The 21,599-nt window shown below is 34.3% G+C and overlaps 3 protein-coding genes across 3 annotated transcripts; all 3 read left to right on the top strand.

Moving 5' to 3' along the window:
- The first annotated feature begins 1,294 nt into the window (after positions 1-1,294).
- On the top strand, positions 1,295-21,049 carry LOC132064944 (methyl jasmonate esterase 1-like). The gene is made up of 3 exons (XM_059458119.1): positions 1,295-1,999; positions 2,088-2,219; positions 20,687-21,049. The coding sequence occupies exons 1-3, from the start codon at positions 1,619-1,621 to the stop codon at positions 20,969-20,971; spliced, it is 798 nt and encodes a 265-aa protein (XP_059314102.1). The 5' UTR covers positions 1,295-1,618; the 3' UTR covers positions 20,972-21,049.
- LOC132064943 (methyl jasmonate esterase 1-like) lies at positions 2,412-4,773 on the top strand. The gene is made up of 3 exons (XM_059458118.1): positions 2,412-3,878; positions 3,977-4,108; positions 4,282-4,773. The coding sequence occupies exons 1-3, from the start codon at positions 3,429-3,431 to the stop codon at positions 4,558-4,560; spliced, it is 861 nt and encodes a 286-aa protein (XP_059314101.1). The 5' UTR covers positions 2,412-3,428; the 3' UTR covers positions 4,561-4,773.
- Positions 14,700-18,731, top strand: LOC132064937 (receptor protein kinase TMK1-like). The gene is made up of 2 exons (XM_059458112.1): positions 14,700-17,212; positions 17,940-18,731. The coding sequence occupies exons 1-2, from the start codon at positions 14,908-14,910 to the stop codon at positions 18,464-18,466; spliced, it is 2,832 nt and encodes a 943-aa protein (XP_059314095.1). The 5' UTR covers positions 14,700-14,907; the 3' UTR covers positions 18,467-18,731.
- Positions 21,050-21,599: the final 550 nt, after the last annotated feature.

The raw sequence follows: 21,599 nt of genomic DNA, 5'->3' as shown, positions 1-21,599 counted from the left end.
TTCAACCCCCAACTAATTGGAGTCCGCAACTTAAATAACCCAAAAAGTGGATTTGGAGTTATTTAAGTTGCGGACTCCAATTAGTTGGGTGTTGAAGGGTATAACGCAAAAAAAAATAAAAAATTACACAGAAATAATTGATTATGAATTAATATTTTGTTAATTGATTATGGATTATTAATTTGTTAATTTTTTATTTATTGTTAATTTATTTATTTGTGAAATTGTCAAAATAAAGTTACGCATTAATATAAAAATAACACAAAACCCTAAAACATAAATAACTTAAAGCTAATGACAACAAGCCTTCAAACAAAAATGGACTTTGAGCACTTTTTAACCACTAAAACGATAATCCGAAGTTTTGTGTATCCTTAATGTGTTGAACCTACCTTATTAATAGCACAAAAATAAATAAGGTTCTATATAAAATATTTAAGTTTTGGAGTCTCGAAGCATGATTAATTTATGGCTAAAGTATGTAAAAAAATGTGAAAGAAAGGAAGAAAGAAAGAAAGAAAGCAAGAAAAAAAAAAAAGAGCATCCAATAACGCATGAAAATCATGCGTTAAAGAGTACTTTGTACTTTTTTTTGCCCTGCAGATTTTAGTTCATACCCTTTTTTTTGGGGTTATTTTGGTTCCGGACTCCCAAGACAAAACCCAACCAAAAAAAAAAAAAAAAAAAAAAAAAAAGAATCTCTCGCGGATCTTCTTCAACCTTACCTTAAGTGAAGATATGGCTTCATAAACAGGACTTCTCTTTCATTCTAAATAGCCTAGAATATTGGGAAGAGAAATCATCTACTTCAACTCTTCTACACCATCATATTTTTTGTGATACCAAGTTTTATTATAGATTCATAGAGGCAGGAGGATTCATGATTACGACTAAATCAATTTATCAAAAAATTTGCTCGAAAGAAATAAAAAGTGAACGACCAAGTTCCCAATTGAAGAGAATATAGAATCATAATTCTGAAACGGTGGTGTAACTTTTTAATCATCTCTCCAATTCTAAAAGAAGTTCCATTGATAATAACAACTTTATCCTCATATCTTCGCCAAAGAAAGTGTGTCATAAAACAGTGTCCTCTGCAGATAATTCTTACACTTCTTCCGGTGGACCTAATAAGCCTCCAAAAACATTCATGTTTGGTCCAAAGTTCAAGTAGCCTATGTCTACCAGCTAAGCGTAGTCAGGTGAGAAATATCCTTTAGTTGATATAAATCTCCCAGATCAAGTGGAAGAAGTTGAAGGATCAGATCGTATGGTCATGATGTTAATTATTTAGTTGAATTGGTGATGATTAAACTTCCACGAAGTACATCTATAAAGATCAAATGCCTAAAATAATAGTCAAAGTGGGATTGCTTCTGCATAGAAGTAAGCTAGCAGAAATCAAACTACTCTAAAAATGGAATGCCTCAAAATAATAGCCAACGTGGGGTTGATTCTGCAGCAGAAACCAATCTCCTCACATTATAAAGTTCCCTTGTAATGGTTCATATTATGTGCTCATTCTTCAAAAGCAGGAAAAAAAAAAGATATGTAGAAAAGCAAGTTTCTAAAAAGTCTAGTAGTTCTAATATTTCTGTTGCCATATGTAACAGCAACCATGTCGGGGCCTAAATTGCCTAAAGCTAGCAAGCACTTTGTGCTGGTACATGGGGCCTTACATGGATCCTGGTGTTGGTACAAGCTTGTGGCGTCATTAAAAACTTCAGGGCATAATGTAACAGCTCTTGACTTGGGCGCTTCAGGGATCAACCCAAAGCAGGCCCTCGAAGTCACACATTTATCGGATTACTTTAGCCTGCTAATGGAGTTCATGACTTCTTTTCCAGCAGATGAGAAAGTGGTTCTTGTAGGCCATAGTTTTGGTGGATTCGCCATTTCCAAAGCCATGGAAAGCTTCCCCGAAAAAACTTCAACTGCTGTATTTGTCACTGCTCTAATGCCTGGTCCAACTCTCAGTGCAACCACACTCTATATTGAGGTATCATTTCGTCAACTTTAGCCATGAGACGATTTGTTATGTTTGCTTACACTTTTTACGGAGTGAAACTAAATACACTTCGTTATAGTCATTCAGTGGAGTACTATCTCAACTTGACAATCGTGTTACATACGATAATGGACCTACCAATCCTCCAACCACCTTCATCCTAGGTCCAAAGTACTTGGCAACTTATCTTTACCAGCGGAGCCCAATTCAGGTAAGCAAAGCATAACACAATATATGATGTAATTGAAATAGCCAGATTCTGTTATTCTGGTCATGAGAATAGAATAGTCCTAAGTGACTTGTTTCTCCAAATTATTAGGCATCACCTTCTCGAACATTTTACTAGTTTATCCAAATTATAGATCTATTTAAGTATTTAACGCAACATCAACATGGAACTGATTTAAATTGTTTTTTTCCTTCATGGTGCTAGGATTTGGCGCTGGCCACTACAGTACTAAGGTCATTCTATGCTTACAGTCTGGAAGATGTTTCTAAGGAGATAGTTCTTTCAAGAAAAAGGTATGGATCAGTTAGGGGAGTGTTCATTGTGTCTGCTCAAGATAAACTTCTAAAGAAGGGATTTCAGCGGAGTATGATTGAAAAGAATCCCCCTGATGAGGTGAAAGAGATCCAGGGCTCTGACCATATGGTCATGATGTCTAAACCCCATGAACTTTTTAAGTTTCTTCTGAGCATTGCTCACAAGTGACTAGCTTCTTGATTATCTTAACACAGCTTGTTATTACGTATCCAAGAATAAAACTTAATTGAAATAAATTATAAATTACTCTTCTTCACACACGTGCAATTGTTGAATCGTCCTTTTTCCCATTGTTAAAATTTCCCACTACTGTTCCCCAAGGGAATCATCTGGGCTAGGGGTGTCAAATGGATGGGTTAAGTTACATTTGGGAGTGTCAAAATGAGTTGGACTGATAAATGGATTGGGTCATAACCCGTTTATCAGAATGCAAGCCTTATTTTGTCTCAGGACTTATCACTAGCAATCATATTATTACAATCACTGTATTTATACAGTGAAGAGACATTGCAAAGAAACTTTGTCACAGAAGAATTATGGATTGGTTATCTCATAAGATAAGGTAGGCCCAATAAACAACAATGTAATATTGATAGAATCTGCCAAATCAAGTGGAAGAAATTGAAGGATCAGATTAACATGGTCATGGTGTAAAGCCTATTGAGCTTTTAATTATTTATTCTCTCCTCCTCTAGTTGACTTGGTGAATAATAACTTCCAAGAAACACATTGAATTTAAAAGTATAATTCATGTATTACCTAACATGGGCTTGCTTTAGCATGAACTAAGTTAGCAAAAGTCAAACTCCTGTAATTATAAAACTGCATTGCAATGGTTCATACCTTGTGCTCATTCTTCCAAAGAAGAAAACAGATATGGAGAAAAACAACTTTCTAACAAGTCTTGTTCTAATACTTCTGTTGTCAGATGTAAATGCATCAATGTCGAGGCCTAAATGGCCTAAAACTAGCAAGCACTTTGTGCTAGTTCACGGGGCTTGCCATGGAGCTTGGTCTTGGTACAAGATTATGGGGTTGATAGAAACTTCAGGGCATAATGTAACAGCTCTTGACTTGGGTGCTTCAGGGGTCAACCCGAAACAGGTCCTCGAAGTCCCACATTTATCGGATTACTTTAGTCCACTAATGGAGTTCATGGCTTCTCTTCCTGCACATGAAAAAGTAATTCTTGTAGGCCATAGCCTTGGTGGATTCGCCATTTCTAAGGCCATGGAAAGCTTTCCAGAAAAGATTTCAGTTGCTGTATTTGTAACTGCTCTAATGCCTGGTCCAACTCTCAATGCAACTACCATCTTTACTGATATGGTACATTTCTTCCATATTGCCAACTTTATCCAATGATATATGCTCTGTTATGTTAGCTTACACTTATTCATGTTAGAAATATTTATACTTCAATATAGCCATCCAGGGGAGCAATATCTGCACCTGATAATCGTATTACATACGATAATGGACCTACAAATCCTCCAACAACCTTCAGCTTTGGTCTGGAGTACTTGGCTAGTTATCTTTATCAGCTGAGCCCAATTCAGGTGAGCAAAGCGCGCATAGTAAAAATGTAAAATTGAAATAACTGAATATTGGTATTCTGATCATGAGAATAGCCCTTAAATGACTTGTTTCACAAATATTATAGGTATCACCAATTTTACTTAAACACGCCAATAGTGGGAACTTCAACTGTCTTTTTCCTTCTTGGTATTAGGATTGGGCACTGGCTACTACAGTAGTAAGGCCATTATACTTATACAGTTTGGATGACATGTCAAAGGAGATAGTTCTTTCAAACAAAAAGTATGGATCAGTTAGGCGAGTGTTCATTGTGGCCGATGAAGATAAAACTCTACCTAAGGAATTTCAACAGTGGATGATTGAAAAGAATCCACCAGATGAAGTGGAAGAGATCTCAGGCTCTGATCACATGCCCATGGTGTCTAAACCCCTTGAACTTTTTACTCTTCTTCTGAACATTGCTTACAAGTGAAAAGCTTCTTGATTAGCTTAACTCAACTTGTGATTATATAATCAAGAAAAAAAACGAATTTGAGATAGATTTCCCACTGCTGTTCGCCATGTGAAGTATCTAGGGGCAGTGTTTTACATAAGCTAGTTAAGTTTACTCACATTTTGCTTCTTCAAACTAATGTAATTGTTCCACTATTACTTTCTGTGCTTGGGATAACTATTAGATTATCTTATTTCTGTGTGTTTGTAATGATCCCCTTGAGTCTCCGTTAAGGGTCCAAAAAAAGTGTGTGTGAGGGGAATTGGAAAGAAACACATTCAGATGGCCGTATGTTAGTTATAGTGCGCCTTTCTTCCTTCTCTCACTTCGGAAATATTTTTAGTATTTTCTTATGATGACTTGGTCGAGAGAGTACGATACATCGGTATAAAGTTTTTTTTCTTTTTCTTTTGTGAGCTTGGTTTACTTGTCTGAAGGATGCAGTAGAACTTTAAGGAGAGGAATAAATACCGATAAATCGGTATCTATTGAAAGAATCAAATCAATGAAGGAAAAACGATGGATATAGGCATATTCAAAAAGAAAAAATCAACTTAATCATACTATTCTAAAAGTAGGAAGACCTAAGTTGAAAAGTTGAATCACTAAAATGCCCATTAAAAGTTAAACGACATTTTTACCCCACATCCAAACATTATTCTTATAATATTTTTGTACTAAATAGTAAATTTATCCTCCAACAAATAATAAATAAATTATTTAAATGGGAATTTAACCACTTGATTAATCAATTCATTATGCACTATGCTAAATTTTATGGGTTGTAAAATAAAAATATAGACCGGATTCATTTGATCTACATTAATGGTCTTCTTCATTTGCATATTTAATAATGCATTAAAGAAAGAAGTTTCAAAAGTTAGAAACGTATAGGATTGAATTCATTTTTTTCCGCGGATTGTCCTTCTTTCGAAATGGTCTTTAAATTTTGCCCCTCATATTTGTGGTATTTAAATTTTATCTCTTATATTTGTGGTCTTTAAGTTATTCCCTTCGCTTGAAAAGGTGAGCGAATACCTGAGGTTCTGGGTTCGAACTCCGCTCAGGCAGAAAATAAAAAAATAATTTTACAAGGTAAGGCTAGGGGGCGTGTATGCCGGATCCGGCATACTCCGGCATACACGCCTTAAAGAAAAACTAAAGTTATGTCGGATCATAACTAAAAGTCTGCCCCATAAGGTAGAACTTTTCCTTCGGACGTAGATTAGTTATGCCTTAAAACTTATGGGGACTTTTAGTTAATGCATAACCAAAAGTATGCCCCATAAGGCAAAATTTTTTCTTAAGGCATAGACTTTGTCTTATAAGACAAACTTTTAGCTATGCCTTAAGGAAAAGTTTCGCCTTATGGGACATATTTTTAGTTATGTCTCATGGGGCACAGTTTTAGTTAAGCCATAACTAAAAGTAGGGGTGTACATGGACTCGAGTTGGTTCGGATATTTTAAACACCAAACCAAACCAATTGCATCGGATTTTAAAATTTATACACCAAACCAAACCAATAAAATTCGGGTTTTTCAACCTCGGATTTTCTGGGGTTATTCGGTTTTCTCGGATTTTTCATTTTTTTTTCTTTCTGGAATAGTCTTGATACAAAACATATACACTTTTACTTTAAATATTTCTTTAGTCCTAGTAAGATACAACTATATAATTAAGGTGTTTCTTAAGAAAATAACATAAAATGTGAGAAGAGTGATGACATTGTATTAAATATTAAAGAAAAAGATAATAAAATCGGTTAAAATAGATATTGCTAATTAATAAGCCATAAAGAAAATGACCATAATCTAAAAATACTAAGTCATCTAAAATAAGTACAACTAACAAGTATTAGTTACATGACAAAAGAAAAAAAACTTAAGCTATGTATTTTCACTCCCTAAACCAATTATACAAAACTAAATAATAGATATCCAATATTATTGTCATTCTTAGTGGTAGATTGAATTTCTTTTGTGTATTAGTGTTGAGTTGGTTTTGGTTTGGACTTTATTTGAGTTACTAACATCCATAGGATATAAAATTTATTGACATTCAAAATTCTAAGTTCAAGCTTGAATAATATGATAATAGATAAAAAAGCTGAAAAAAATTTAAGAAATATTTATAAATTACATTACAAATAAATATTTTAAAAACTGAATACATGTAATGTCGGGTTAGTTTGGTTCGGTTTGACTTTTTTTAGCTAAAACCAAATTAAACCAATTATGGTCGGATTTTTTTTTAACACCAAATCAAGTCAAACCAAACCACTAGTCGGGTTTTTTTCTCGATTTATCGGTTTGGTGCGGTTTGTCGGTTTACTTTGTACACCCCTAACTAAAAGTATGCCCCATAAGGCGGAACTTTTCCTTAAAGCATAACTAAAAGTTTGCCTTGAAAAATTAAAAAAATATATGCCTCAAGGCAAAGTCTGCCTCCTCCGGCAGAGCGAAATTCAAACTCTGCCTTGCGATTTTTTTTTTAAAATTTTTGACTGAGTGAGGGTTCAAACCTGAAACTCATGGGTTTTAGGCGAAGGACAAAAATTAAACATCACCAATTTGAGGGGCAAAAGTTAAAGGCCACCCCGATTGAATTTAGACAAATATCAGGTGAAATTGATGACACTTCTTTCATCTTCTCCCTCTCTATACATAGTTTCAAAAATAAAAATTACTTTGTACCCATTTGAAGAGTTGGATCAGTGAAGTTTAAAAAAAAATAAAAAATATCTGATTTTCAGTCATAACTTTTAATAATTATGTATTTAGAAGCACAAATCAGTTTTGTTTCTTTCCATCTTCCACATTAGTGGAATGTTTTTACGGTCTTCTCGCGTTCTAAATTTTATTATATGAAATTATCTAAGCCTATAGATAAGTTCATTGTCAGATTTCTTTTGCTTCTGTCAAAAATTCTCTTTTCTCCTAAGAATTTGCTGGTTCTTCACAACATGTCACGGGATAAGACACTATTATCCCCTCCCTAAACTATACCCGAAGTTCTTTATGGCACACCTTACCTTTTCCTGTGCCCTATTACCCCCTAAACTTATTTAAAACGGAATAATTACTCCTTTAAACTTATTTAAAACGGAATAATTACCTCCTAAATGCTAATGTGACAAGGAGCGTGTGTTTCACTCTCTTTGAGAGAGTGAGAAACATAAAAAAGGGGAAAACTTAATTTTTTTCCCTTAAAAATCTGCATTTTCTTAAAATTTGAAAATAAATCTAGTCTTCCACATTTAGTTTTAAAAAACGGGTTTTTCACATTTTAAGAAAATAATTAATTTTTTCAAAATTTTATAAAAATTCAGTTTTTTTCACATTTTGACAAGAAAAACACTTTTTCCGGATTTTATTTGAAAAATAAAATTATCCTAAGAAAATGAAATCATGAAAATCAAGATTTTTTAAGACATTTAAAAAAAATAATCAAGTTTTCCATATTTTTAGCAAATCCATTTTTCCATATTTTAAAAAAAATCATTTTTCAGTTTTTTTTTTTTTTTTTTTAAAAGGGTTTTAAAAAAAACAAATTTTCATTTTTTAAAAAAAAAAAGGTTTTAAAAATCATTTTTTTTAAAAGAAAATTCAGTTTTATAATCCATGTTTTCAGTTTTTTTTTTTTTAAAAAATGGTTTAAAAAAAAAAATCAAATTTTCAAATTAAAAAAAAAAATCGGGTTGTAAAACTCATTTTTTTAACGAAAATTAGGTTTTTTATTATTATTTTAAAAAAACTTGACACGTAAGCTGAAAAAATTAAAAAAAAAAAAAGAAAACAAATAAACACACATGTGGCAAGGAGAGTGTATATGAGAGTGAGCATCAGCGTTTAGGGGGATAATTATTCCGTTTTAAATAAGTTTAGGGGGATAATAGAACCCTGGGAAAGATAAGGTGTGTCGTAGCAACTTCGAGTGTAGTTCAGGGGGATAATAGTGTCTTATTCCACATGTTAATTTTTTTGTTTTTCCCCCTTAACTTCTTCTCTTATAATGTTGTATACTTAATAAAATAGCGTATCTTTATTTACTAATGAACCACCCACTGCCAGAACATTCGATTTTGTGGACTTAAATTTCCTAGAATCCACATGTTTGTTCTTTTTCTTCTTTTTTGCAGTTTGCCAAGCTTAAAGGTATTATTGGTTCAAAACCCTCAACACTTATAATATTCTTACTTTGAATCAAACAAAGGGCACATGTATGTGTAATATTTATCAATAAAATATGTTAGCAACTATTATGCGCTATCACAAATAACTACTATTTATGTGGTAGGTGTACACCATAAAATTGACAATGATCAACTAATTAAAAATCGTAAGGCAGACACATGATGATTGAATTTCTATACAACATCTACAGAACATTGCTTTTATTAGACAATAATTTCTTGATATATATGTGGTTGTAAGAAGGAGGCTACATTTTTTTTAAAATAAGGCAAAAACTTTAAGATGTGAAACGATATTTGCAATCATAGCTGATATTGCTCATACCACATTTAAAATATTAGGTGTTGTTAGTATATAGAAAAAGGAATTATTGTCAAGTTGAATACTTGATATATTATAAGAATTGCATAATTAAAATCATTCGATTACAATTTTTCAGTATGATTATGAGTTGCGATGACAATAAATATCGAGCGAATAGGCTCACCATGCATTATTTGAGCTTTCATTCTTCTCCTTTAATTTTTGTGCAACTCATCGCACCCTGACTGTAATATTAGTAAAAAAAAATCTATTAATTAATATGGAAATATACGTGCAACGCACGTATTCGAAAATTAGTTAAGAAAAAGCGATATATATATAGGCATTTAAAAAAAGTCATGTAATAATATGTTTTTTTTTTCAACATTCCCAAGAATTAATTGAGTAAACCATTGACATATATTCCAGGAGTATCGAAAGGGAAAAGAAACCTCACTAATTTTGAACACCGGAACTATGATATGACATAAGTCGATGAAGCACAAATCTAATTTCCAAAATCCAAAAGCATTAAATGCGGAATAGGTGACTAAGTATATATCATGTGTGGATGCACTACCCCCCCCCCCCCGACCACCCCAAACCGCCAACTCCACCCCCCCCCCCCCCCCCAACCAACAACAAAAAAAATTGTCTGAGAGAGAAGGATTGAAGCAACACATATTGTGAAACATTTCATCAGATAATAGACATCAAATGTTAGTGCATATGTATCATGTTTGCCCACGCTTCAGCATTACAACTTACCTTCGACTTACTGAAATATCAAAAGCTTTTTGGAGGAGATAATTTCAGTTGCTGTATTTTTACTGCAATGATGCCGTTGTCCAACTCTCAAGGTTTTTACCTGGTTTCCGAAATCGGTCAAAATTCCATTTTCTTGTTTTCTTTCTATTTGTTGAACATACTTGGTTTTAATATTATGCAGAAAAGGATACTGAAATTGCAGTCATTTAATTTTATGTTTAGGCAGCAGTTGACTAGTGGAATGGTTATCCATTTCTTTTTCAGTGAAAAGGACAATCAATCTACTTCATAATCTAATAATCTATCGTCTTGTTGAAATGATGAATCATCAAACGTCCAAAAAATAGTCAATATTATATGAAAGGAAAAAAAAAATCCAATATAAAATTCCCAACAAATAATACTTGGCGGCAGGCAAGTAACTTATAAGGTCAAACACCTTGACTATCAACCTGCCTCGCGCCGCTTAAACTTCTCTTGCATTTTTTTGCACTTTGTTATTTATCTAAAACATGCAAATTTAACATCCCAAAAATATTAAGGTAAAATTTCTCAAATGACTACCTTATTGTAGCTTCCTACCATTTGTAGCTACCCTTTTTAATATTACCATTCGTAGCTAAAAATCAGCTAATTTGTGTATGTTTTCGCATGTATTTGTCACAAAGAAATACATGAGCATGCGGTAAAAATAAGGAATGCGCTCCTTTATTTTAGGTTATAACGGTGGTGGTATTAAATGAGAAATTAAAATATTTTTTACCTTCTTTTCAGCAAAATCTCCTGTAATATTCTCTTTCCTTACACGTTTCTCTCCTTCCATGCATTCTTCAACATTCAAACGTAAAAATTCAAATTTCAAATTAAATCTTCAACACCTTTGAAAATACATTGACAAAACAAACACGATCAATCAACAAAGCCAATGTATTTGAAGTTTTCAATATTGATTTCGTTTTTTATTTACCGATGTATTTGATAGCATAACTAATGTATTTGACGTTTCCAATCAAACTCCATGTATTTTATATTAAATATCATGTATTTGTGTGAGTAACAATTTGCATCACCCATGTATTTAGTGGTAATGTATTTGAAGTCTTCAATATTGATTTCGTTTTTTATTTACCCATGTATTTGATAGCATAACTAATGTATTTGAAGTTTCCAATCAAACCCCATGTATTTTAAATTAAATCTCATGTATTTGTGTGAGTAACAACTTGCATCACCCATGTATTTGATGGGATTAATTTGAACAAAATACATAAATATATAGAAACTTACCATGTATTTGCGTCCCGTGTATTTAAAACTAGATGAAGCTGATGGAATTAATTTGAACAAAATACACAAATATATAGAAAAACTTACAAAAATACACCACCAACCACAACAATTGGTAGTTATATCATAGAACATACACAAATACATATATTTTTCGTCTTCTCAAAACCCTAAAAAACTCTGTCTCCCCTTCTCTCTTGTGCGCCGCCATAACCACCACCATGGCCTGAAGCAAAAACAATCACTTCCACCAAGTTGATTTTGTGGAAGAATAATAACACAAATAGCGAAAATTTCACGAAACAAAGGAGATGGGATAGAACATGAGTACTTTAAAGAACTTCTTTTTCTTTTTTTTGAAAAAAAAAAAAAAGAAAGAATACGACGAATCTTCTTGATTGGTGAGAATGGAAGTGAAATTTTTGCAGAAGGGTGAAGAGAGGAAGAAGACGATCATAAAAGGTAAGAAGTTATGAAAAAAGAGAGAGAATGGTAATGTATATTAAGTGATTAATATTGTTACCATTAAAAGGGGATATGGGATTTGGAGTGCTAATTTTTAGGTGTATTTGTGAAATGGTAATTCAAAAATTACTGTGTAGCTATAATAGTTAAATTAGAAAAATATTTAGTTATTATTAGTAATTAAAATAAAAGGTAGTTATTACCACTAATTATGTATTAGAAGTAGTTATAACGCGTAAAAATTCCAAATATTAATATCTCCGTTTAATTTTTCTGTTTCAAGCTTTAAAAAAACAGAAGTATCTAAGAAGTGTATTTACCATTCTTGAAAACTTCTACTCCAACTCCTTTAGATAGGTGAAGTAAATTCTCTAAGATAATATTTGAAATAACCAATCAAAACCAATAAACATACCAAGAATTGAATTGAAAACAAAGAAAACAAATAGAAAAAAAGGACAACACATTCCAGCCTGTATATGATTGATATTTTTTACGTTAAATAAACCAAATCAATTTTCTCTCGTTGTCGTTACTTTTAGTTTCATTTTAATTCGCATTCTTCTGTTCCTTGGTTTTTTTTTTTTTTTTTTTTGGTTTGTCATTTTGCTGCTGTGTTCAAATTTTAGCCCCACAATGAAAATATACCGAGAAAAAAAATATCAGGAAGTGTTTCATCTTCTTCCGTTGATTGAAAGAATATTTTGACGATTTATTCTTACTATAGGAATGTTTTAAAACATACTCCCTCCGGATCAAAAAGAGTGTCCAATTAGCTTATTTTTCTTGAGTAAAAAAGAGTATTCATTTATCAAATCAAAAAAAAATTAACCTTATTTTTCCATATTTGCCCCTATTAAGTGTTATGTGATCAAATCTCAATACCTATATAATTATGGGCAGTTTAGTTAAATTACCTATTTTTTTTAATAGTTAGTATTTTCTTAAGGGGTGTGCAAATGACTAAGTGGACACTCTTTTTTATCTGGAGGGAATATAAAAGTAAGCACATCAAATTTAGCAAATATTTACACAAATCACTAAAAATTAATTGCAAGTATGCAAATCTAAGTATGGATTGATTGCCTACAAGCAGGCAAATACTCCACTAGACCACATCAAATTGCATTAAAAATTGTACGTTTTAAACTCATAAGTAACTAAGGTTGAGTTAATTTTTGGGAGAAATACTTGATTAATTATTGTAAGGAGGTTAATATTTGAATCTGCTAGTTTGTGTGAAAAAGACCATTGATTCTAATCGGGCAACTATTTGACTCTGCCAGCTTATGTGGAAAACACATTAGCATTTGCCTACGTGACTTAAAGGTTAATAGTCTGAATAGCTAGTTCACGCGGAAGTTCTGACAAAAAAAAATTTAATGACTCTTGCAGAAAAAATCAAAAAGTTGGATGGACGCAAACTTACATATTGGACGGACATAGAAAATAAGCATTTCATTAGGGGCTTTTTTTTTTGCGGGGAGGGGGGGGGGGGGTGTGATATAATCAAGATAATATTATATTATATAAAATGTAAGCAATCAGAGGTAAAACCAATTTAATGGCATGTAGTTGGCTTTCATTAATCATTAGCCATGAAAATGGCGAACTTTTTGAATACCAAAAAAACTCAAAAACTTTTACCTGCCTACACACCAATTTTTCCATTTTCAGTCCGCCCCCAGCATTAGTGCTTATCCACCCTGCTCAGCATAAGTTTGTAACCCATCGCATATGCCCCGCTTCATTATCATCTCTAAATTCATATAAGGAGATCAATATTATATTATTTAGAGTAGATTAGATGAATTATGTTATTTTACATTAATAATAAATAATTTTAAAATATTATTACAAGAAAACTGAATTCAAAAAAGATAAAGACATTAGAAATCACAAAAAAACAAAAAAAGTTAGTGTCACTAAATCAAGTTTAAGAGAATATTTTAGACATTATCTTAATCCAGCATGTCCACATTAAAACCATTGGTGGGGACCCCACGCGCATGAGCCAGCTGTATTCATTTCTTATTCTCTCACTTATTCACCCAAAACATACTTCTCCCTTTTATAGAAAGCTTAACTCCCATAATTCTCAACCCCTTTTCCTTTTGCACCCTAATATCTGCACTATTTTGCATTTTGTAACCCATAGTTTTCTTTTTATCTTTTCTATTCTTTTGTGATATGACTACATTTCACCTCAATTAAAATCAAAATTTAAACATATATTTAAAATGGATGTTTTTCTTGTTAATTTCGTATTATAATGAGATTTAGGTAAATTTAATTTCATAACAATTGTAGAAGAAAATAAAGAAATTTCACCCGTTTCTGAATGCTTAACCTGATACATGGTATAAGAGAGAGAGAGAGAAAGACTTTTGAGCTATGAAATTAAAGTATGTTACGACAATTTAGCGATTTTGAAATATGTCACAAAGAGCAAAGTTAAAATTTAGAATTAAATTATTTATAAACATAAAATTATATTATTCTTTTAGAACATGTTTGAAAAAGAAAAATGTGATATAAAACTTGCAAGGATGGCCGAGTTGGTTGAGTAGGTGGTCTCCTAGATGGGGATCGTAGGCTTGAAACGGCCTGTATGCTTCCTCGATCGAATTCGTCACATGAGACTTACCTAGTGCAGTTTATTAGTAGTTGTACATTCCCTTATCGTTAAAAAAAGAAAGATGTATACTCCCACCGTTTCAATTTTTTATCTAATTTTGACTTTTGAATTTTGTGGTCTTAAACTAAAGATATTAGAATGTACCAAAGTGTCCTTTAATCTTAAAAATACCACATGAAAAGTTGAAACTAAAGAGTTGTCAAAAGAGAAAAGAGACATTTTTTTTCAATGGAATCATGCTCTATATGCTCAACAACAACGGTCTGATGAGTATCAAAAGAAAGTAAGATAAATAAATTGAAACAGGAAATATAAAATATAACAAAGGAAATAACAAAGTGTTAAAAAAAAAAAAAACTAGGACGGGGTAAAGAGCAAAAAAGTTGTATATTAAAGGTCTCAAAAAGCAAATGTGCTCCACTTCTACTCGTCTTGACTTTATTGTCCACTCTATAAGAAAGCAAACAAAAATTCCAAATTCCAAATTCCCAACCTTTTTCCTCCCTTTCTTCCCCCACTCTCCGCCGCTCAATCTGCACCTTTTTCCTTTGCTTCACTCCACAATTCTCCCTATAATACACAAAACCCTAACCCCTTTTCAAAGTTATAAAAAAAAAAAAAAAAAAAAACACAAAAAACCAGCCATTCCGCAGAATTCTTGAACACAAAATGAAGTTAAAGAAACCCCATATATGTTTCTTGATTTTCTTGTCATATGTTGGCTCTGTATACTCTCAGTCAAGTGCTTCAGATGCTTCAGTTATGCAAGAATTGAAAAAACAAATCAACCCACCAAGTTCACTAAGTTGGGTTGACCCAAACCCGTGTAAATGGGGTAAAGTTCAGTGTACTAAAGATGGCAGAGTAACAAGGATCCAAATTGGAAATCAAGGGCTTAAAGGTTCTTTACCACCAAATATCAATAACTTAACGGAATTGCAAGTTTTTGAAGTACAAAAGAATGGGCTTACTGGGTCATTACCAAGTTTTGCTGGGTTAAGTTCGTTGCAAAGTATTCTTGTTTCTGAGAATGGGTTTACTTCAATTCCTAGTGACTTTTTTGATGGTATGACTTCTTTACAAACTGTGTATTTGGATAAAAATCCCTTTTCACCATGGTCTGTACCAGATAGTCTTAAAAGTGCTTCTTCTTTGCAATTGTTTTCGGCTAATTCTGCTAATGTTAGTGGAAAAATCCCTGATTTCTTTGGTGGTGATACGTTTCCTAGTTTAACTGATTTACATTTGTCGTTTAATAATTTGGATGGTCCTTTGCCTTCGAGTTTTTCGGGTTCTTCGATACAGACTTTATGGTTAAATGGTCTAGGAGGTAAGTTGAATGGTTCAATAGCTGTGGTACAAAATATGACACAATTAACCCAACTATGGTTGCAAGGCAATGAGTTTACAGGCCCTTTGCCTGATTTTTCGGGGTTAACGCAGTTGCAAAATATTAGTGTGAGAGATAATAGCCTGACTGGTCCAGTGCCGGAATCTTTGGTTAATCTTCCTTCGTTAAACACGGTTAATTTGACAAACAACTTATTCCAAGGGCCTGTGCCGAAATTTGCAGCTTCGGTGCTAGTGGATCTGTTGCCTGATACAAATAGTTTTTGTTTGTCAACGCCTGGTCCTTGTGATTCGCGGGTTAATACGTTGTTGGCTGTGGCTAAGGATGTGGGGTACCCTAAGGAGTTTGCTGAGAATTGGAAGGGGAATGATCCTTGCTCGCCTTGGAAGGGCATAACTTGTGATGGTGGGAACATTACAGTGCTGAATTTTCAGAAAATGGGTCTTACGGGGAAAATCTCTCCCAGCTACTCGTCTATTACATCATTACAAAAGTTGATGCTAGCGAACAATTTTCTTACAGGAACTATTCCGACTGAGCTCGCGTCGCTGCCTAACTTAAGGGAATTGGATGTTTCTAACAATCAACTTTATGGAAAACTTCCACCATTTAAGAGCAATGTAATGGTGATAACTGAAGGCAATGTCAATATTGGGAAGGATAATCCACCTCCAACTGTCCCCGGAACACCTGGAGCACCTTCCGGGAGCACTCCTAGTTCGCCCGATGGGGGTGGAGGTGGAAAAACTCATGGAAATGGTGGTAAAAAATCTTCAACTGGAGTTGTTGTGGGGTCAGTGATAGGTGGTGTTGGTGCTGTTGTGGCTGCTGGTTTGTTTGTGTTTTGTCTTTACAGGACTAAGCACAAGAGGTCTGGTAGAGTTCAGAGTCCACACACAGTGGTTATTCATCCTCAACATTCGGGTTCTGACCAAGATGCTGTTAAGATCACAGTTGCTGGTTCAAGTGTCAATGGAGGGACAACCGAAACCTATAGTTGTGGAAGCAGTGCACCTGGGGACTTACACATTGTTGAGGCTGGTAACATGGTGATTTCCATCCAAGTTTTGAGGAATGTCACTAACAACTTCAGCCAGGAGAATATATTGGGGAGAGGTGGATTTGGAACTGTTTATAAGGGGGAGTTGCATGATGGAACTAAAATTGCTGTTAAGAGGATGGAATCTGGAGTTATGAGCGAGAAGGGTTTGGATGAGTTCAAGTCTGAGATTGCGGTGCTTACTAAGGTTCGCCACAGGCATTTGGTTGCACTGCTAGGATATTGCTTGGATGGAAATGAGAGGCTACTTGTATATGAATACATGCCACAAGGGACAGTGAGCAGGTATCTTTTCAACTGGAACGAAGAAGGGTTAAAACCCCTCGAATGGACAAGGAGGCTAATTATTGCATTGGATGTTGCAAGGGGTGTTGAATATCTTCACGGTTTAGCTCAACAGAGCTTCATTCATAGAGATCTGAAGCCATCAAACATTCTTTTGGGAGATGATATGAGGGCAAAAGTTGCAGATTTTGGACTTGTTCGCCTTGCTCCTGATGGAAAAGCTTCATTGGTTACAAGGTTAGCTGGAACTTTTGGCTATCTTGCACCAGAATATGCAGGTAAAATTCATCATATAATTTTTTTTTTTTCATTTTATTATTGCATGTATTTGCTTACATAAATAGACATATGTAGGTGTATATAAGGTCAAATAATATTAAGTTAGTAGGCTTAAGAGGACAGTGGAAGTAAAACTAATAGAGAGTTGGAGTTAGAGAAGTTTCTGTGGTAGGATAGCAGCAGATGAACTTATGCTAGCTGTACCTTATATCTTCTAATTATGGACTGCGAGTCTGAGAACATAAAAATAAGCAATATGCCCCAAATCAAGGTAAATTTAAATATGTCTGAGAAATTAATGTCTGCTTTTTTGCTTGACAGTTAACTTCAATCTACTTCTTTGATAAGATCCTGTAACCTGTCTGTTATAAGCTGGTTATGTTCTATCCGCGATAACTGTTTGACCAAAAGATTGATAACCCCCATTTGGGTGTTGCGCACTTGTGTTGAATGATTACTTCTTCGTATTGGAGAAAAGTGCTTGCCTTCTGATTGTAAATTTTCTTCCTTGATAATAAAGCGGTGTTGCTGTAGTTCATTGTCTTTAGGCTCAGATCAAGTGTTGTTCATCTCCTTTAGGCATTTATCGGGTTCTTTCATTTGATTTCTGGTTTACATTTTATTGTCCCTATCTGATTTAAATTCAGTTTTAATAGATCTCATCTTGAATCGCATCATTATAATGAAAGAAACTGTTAACATTGACTATTTTGTTTGATTGGACAGTTACGGGCCGAGTAACCACTAAGATTGATGTGTTTAGCTTCGGTGTAATTTTGATGGAGCTTATTACTGGGAGAAAAGCTCTTGATGAATCACAACCTGAGGAAAGCATGCATCTTGTGCCATGGTTCCGCAGAATGCATATAAATAAAGAGACATTCCGGAAGGCCATTGACCAAACAATAGATCTTGATGAAGAAACTCTGGCCAGTGTCAGCACAGTTGCTGAGCTGGCCGGTTACTTCTGTGCTCGGGAACCCCATCAGAGACCCGACATGGGCCATGCTGTTAATGTCCTTTCATCTCTGGCTGAGCTCTGGAAACCAGCAGAGGTGGATGAGGATGAAATATATGGAATCGATTATGACATGACCCTACCTCAAGCAGTTAAGAAGTGGCAGGCTCTCGAGGGAATGAGTGGCATTGACGGCTCTTCTTCATACATTGGCAGCAGTGAGAATACACAAACGAGTATACCCACTCGGCCATCTGGATTTGCTGATTCGTTTACATCAGTAGATGGAAGATAATTTGATCGTCCACCAATAATACTGGTGGAGCTTTTGGCCTAATGTTGTTGGTGCCCTTTAGAGTGTTGGTTTGTTCATTCCTTGTAATCATCCCTTAAATCTATCTTCCCCTTCTTTTTCTCCCTTTCTTGGTTCTGCAGGGTTTTGTTGAGATCCTAGTATATGGAGTTGCTTTCATCTGATTCTTCTTAAACATTTACTTTCCTGTGCTTTCTTTCTAGAAGTTATCCAATATGCAAATATTATGAGGCAATTTCTGATTTCATATTAATCAGTTTGAATTGATTCGTTCATCTTTTTGTGATCTCATTTGAAAGTCTTTTCTCGGGTGTCTAGATTATAAGCTCTCAAGACACTAGTGTGGAATATCAACTGTTGGCCTTTCTTCTCACTTGGGCAAGTTGTAGGTCATTATAAACGCTTAGAAGGTGGTAATATTAAGTTACACTGAGACAAAATTCTCTTGTATCCTTTCGTAATAAAAAACATTATCTTAATGGTGGGGAGATATGATGATATGGACCAATGCGTTGTGGCTACGCTGGGCTACAAACCCAAATTAAAGTGGGGCTGCAGATTTTGTTGGCATGGTTTTCAGAGATTTAAGTCAACCATAGCCATTAAAAATGCTATCGAAGAGACATGGAAGAATTATTACTACTTAATTGGTGTCATGTGATATAAATAATAAACTAATGCAAAGATCCATTTTTATTTTCTATGATTGGGGTACTAATTGATTATCCTTTTTCCATCTGTCTTTTGTAATAAAACACTGAATCTCCTATTAGAAACTCCCAGCTATGACTGATCATACTAGAACAAAGGAACAACATCCAATTAAAAAGAACAGGGTGATGGAGAGATGTCTACATATTATGTAGTCAAGAGTAAGATGTCTACATATTATGTAGTCAAGATTATCACATTACTCAAGTACACAGATATGCTTCAGCTCAAGTTTTCATTGGATAGCAAGTCAACTTAAGACATTTATCATGTGCTCTTGGTAATAAAAAGGGTGATGGAGAAGATAGTATTGTTTTTGATCCTTCGGTTTGTTCTGCTGTCCTCCAATTTGGTAATGCAAGAAAATCATAGCAGGAGTAGTAATGGCCTAGCATGGCTACTAATAGAGAGGCCACAATCCCCAGGCTTTCACCAGCCCCTACTACATTGCTTGCCCACTTCCTCAAATAATAGCCAGCGTGGGGTTGCTTCTGCATGGAAGTAAATTAGCAGAAGTCAAACTCATCTAATTATAAAGCTGCCTTGTAATGGTTTATATTATGTACCCATTAAAAAGAAGAAAAAGAAATATCTGGAGAAAAGCAAGTTTCTGACAAGTCTAGTAGTTCTAATACTTCTGTTGCCATATGCACATGCAACCTTGTCAGGGCCTAAAACTAAGAAGCACTTTGTGCTAGTTCATACGGCATGCCATGGAGCCTGGTCCTGGTACAAAATTATAGCATTGATGAGATCTTCAGGGCATAATGTCACAGCTATTGACTTGGGTGCTTCAGGTATCAAACCCAAGCAAGTCCTCGAAGTCCCACATTTGTCCGATTACTTTAGTCCGCTGATGAAGTTTATGGCTTCTCTTCCTGCACATGAAAAAGTGGTTCTTGTAGGCCATAGCTTTGGCGGATTTGCCATATCTAAAGCCATGGAAAGCTTTCCAGAAAAGATTTCAGTTGCTGTATTTGTCACTGCTCTAATGCCTGGTCCAACTCTCAATGCAACCACCGTCTACACTGAGGTACCAATTTTCCATATTCCCAGCTTTAGCCATGAGATGATATGATATGTTTACTTACACTTTTATATATTTGAAACTAAATATACTTTGTCCAGCTCTTGGCATTCACTGGAGTAGTATCTGCACTTGATAATCGTGTTACATACAATAACGGATCTACAATCCTCCAACAACCTTCAGTTTTGGTCTGAAGTACTTGGCAACTAATCTTTACCAGCTGAGCCCAGATCAGGTAACCAAAGCATAATATAAATATATTTTGAAATAGCCAAGTTCTGTTATTCTTATCAACCGAATGGACCTAAAGTGACTAATGACTTGTTTTGCCAAAAAATATTAGTAGGCATCACCTACTCGAAGATTTTACTAGTTTATCCAAATTATAATCTATTTGACTACTTAATCGTAACATCGACATGGAAATGATTTAAGTCGTTTTTCCCCTTTTTTGGTCTTAGGATTTGGAGCTGGCCATCACACTAGTAAGGCCGTTATACTTGTACAGTTTGGATGACATATCAAAGGAGATAGTTCTTTCAAGCAAAAGGTATGGATATGTTAGGCGAGTATTCATTGTTGCTGCTGAAGATAAATTTCTAAAGAAGGAATTTCGGCAAAGTATGATTGAAAAGAATCCACCAGATGAAGTGGAAGAGATCCAGGGCTCTGACTATATGGTCATGATGTCTAAACCCCCTCAACTTTTTACTTATCTTCTGAGCATTGCCAACAAGTATAGCTAAGAGCTGTTAATTAAGAATAAGAGCGGACAGGTGTAAGGCTGAGAATAAAACTTCAGTCAATTTACATATCTGATGCATTAATATGGCAATCTCAGTTATTCCATAGAAGTCTTATTACCGGGCTAGTTAATTTGACATTTCAATCATTTTCTTTCGGTTGTTATTTCCTTTCATTGTAATTTTGGTGTTTGGAATTGACATCAATAAATGACCTCTATTTCCTGTAATTACTAAATTTTAGTTCAAAACCAAATAGTTAAATCTCGTCAATGGGGAGGACGTAGAAGTTGATACTAAAAAATTGGAACAATATGAATGAGGAATATGCCACTGAGGCCATTTGCCTCATTGCACTGAGTCTGTTAATAACAAACTAACGCAAAGATCCATTCTTATTTTCTGTCTGTTTGTAATGAACACTGAATCTCCTATAAGAGAACTCCCAGCTATAACTGATACTAGAACTAAGCAACAACGAAAAAAAAGGCAGCCCGGTGCACTAAGCTACCGCTATGCGCGGGGTTCGGGGAAGGGGCGGACCACAAGACTAGAACAAAGGAACAACAGCCAATTAAAAAGAACAGGGTGATGGAGAGATGTCAAAGGAAAATTCACTTAAAATATTATG

The sequence above is a fragment of the Lycium ferocissimum genome, chromosome 7 (assembly GCF_029784015.1).
Source record: "Lycium ferocissimum isolate CSIRO_LF1 chromosome 7, AGI_CSIRO_Lferr_CH_V1, whole genome shotgun sequence".
NCBI lineage: Eukaryota > Viridiplantae > Streptophyta > Magnoliopsida > Solanales > Solanaceae > Lycium > Lycium ferocissimum.
Note: the sequence above shows the minus strand (reverse complement) of the source record. Positions and strands in the feature narration are given on the sequence as shown.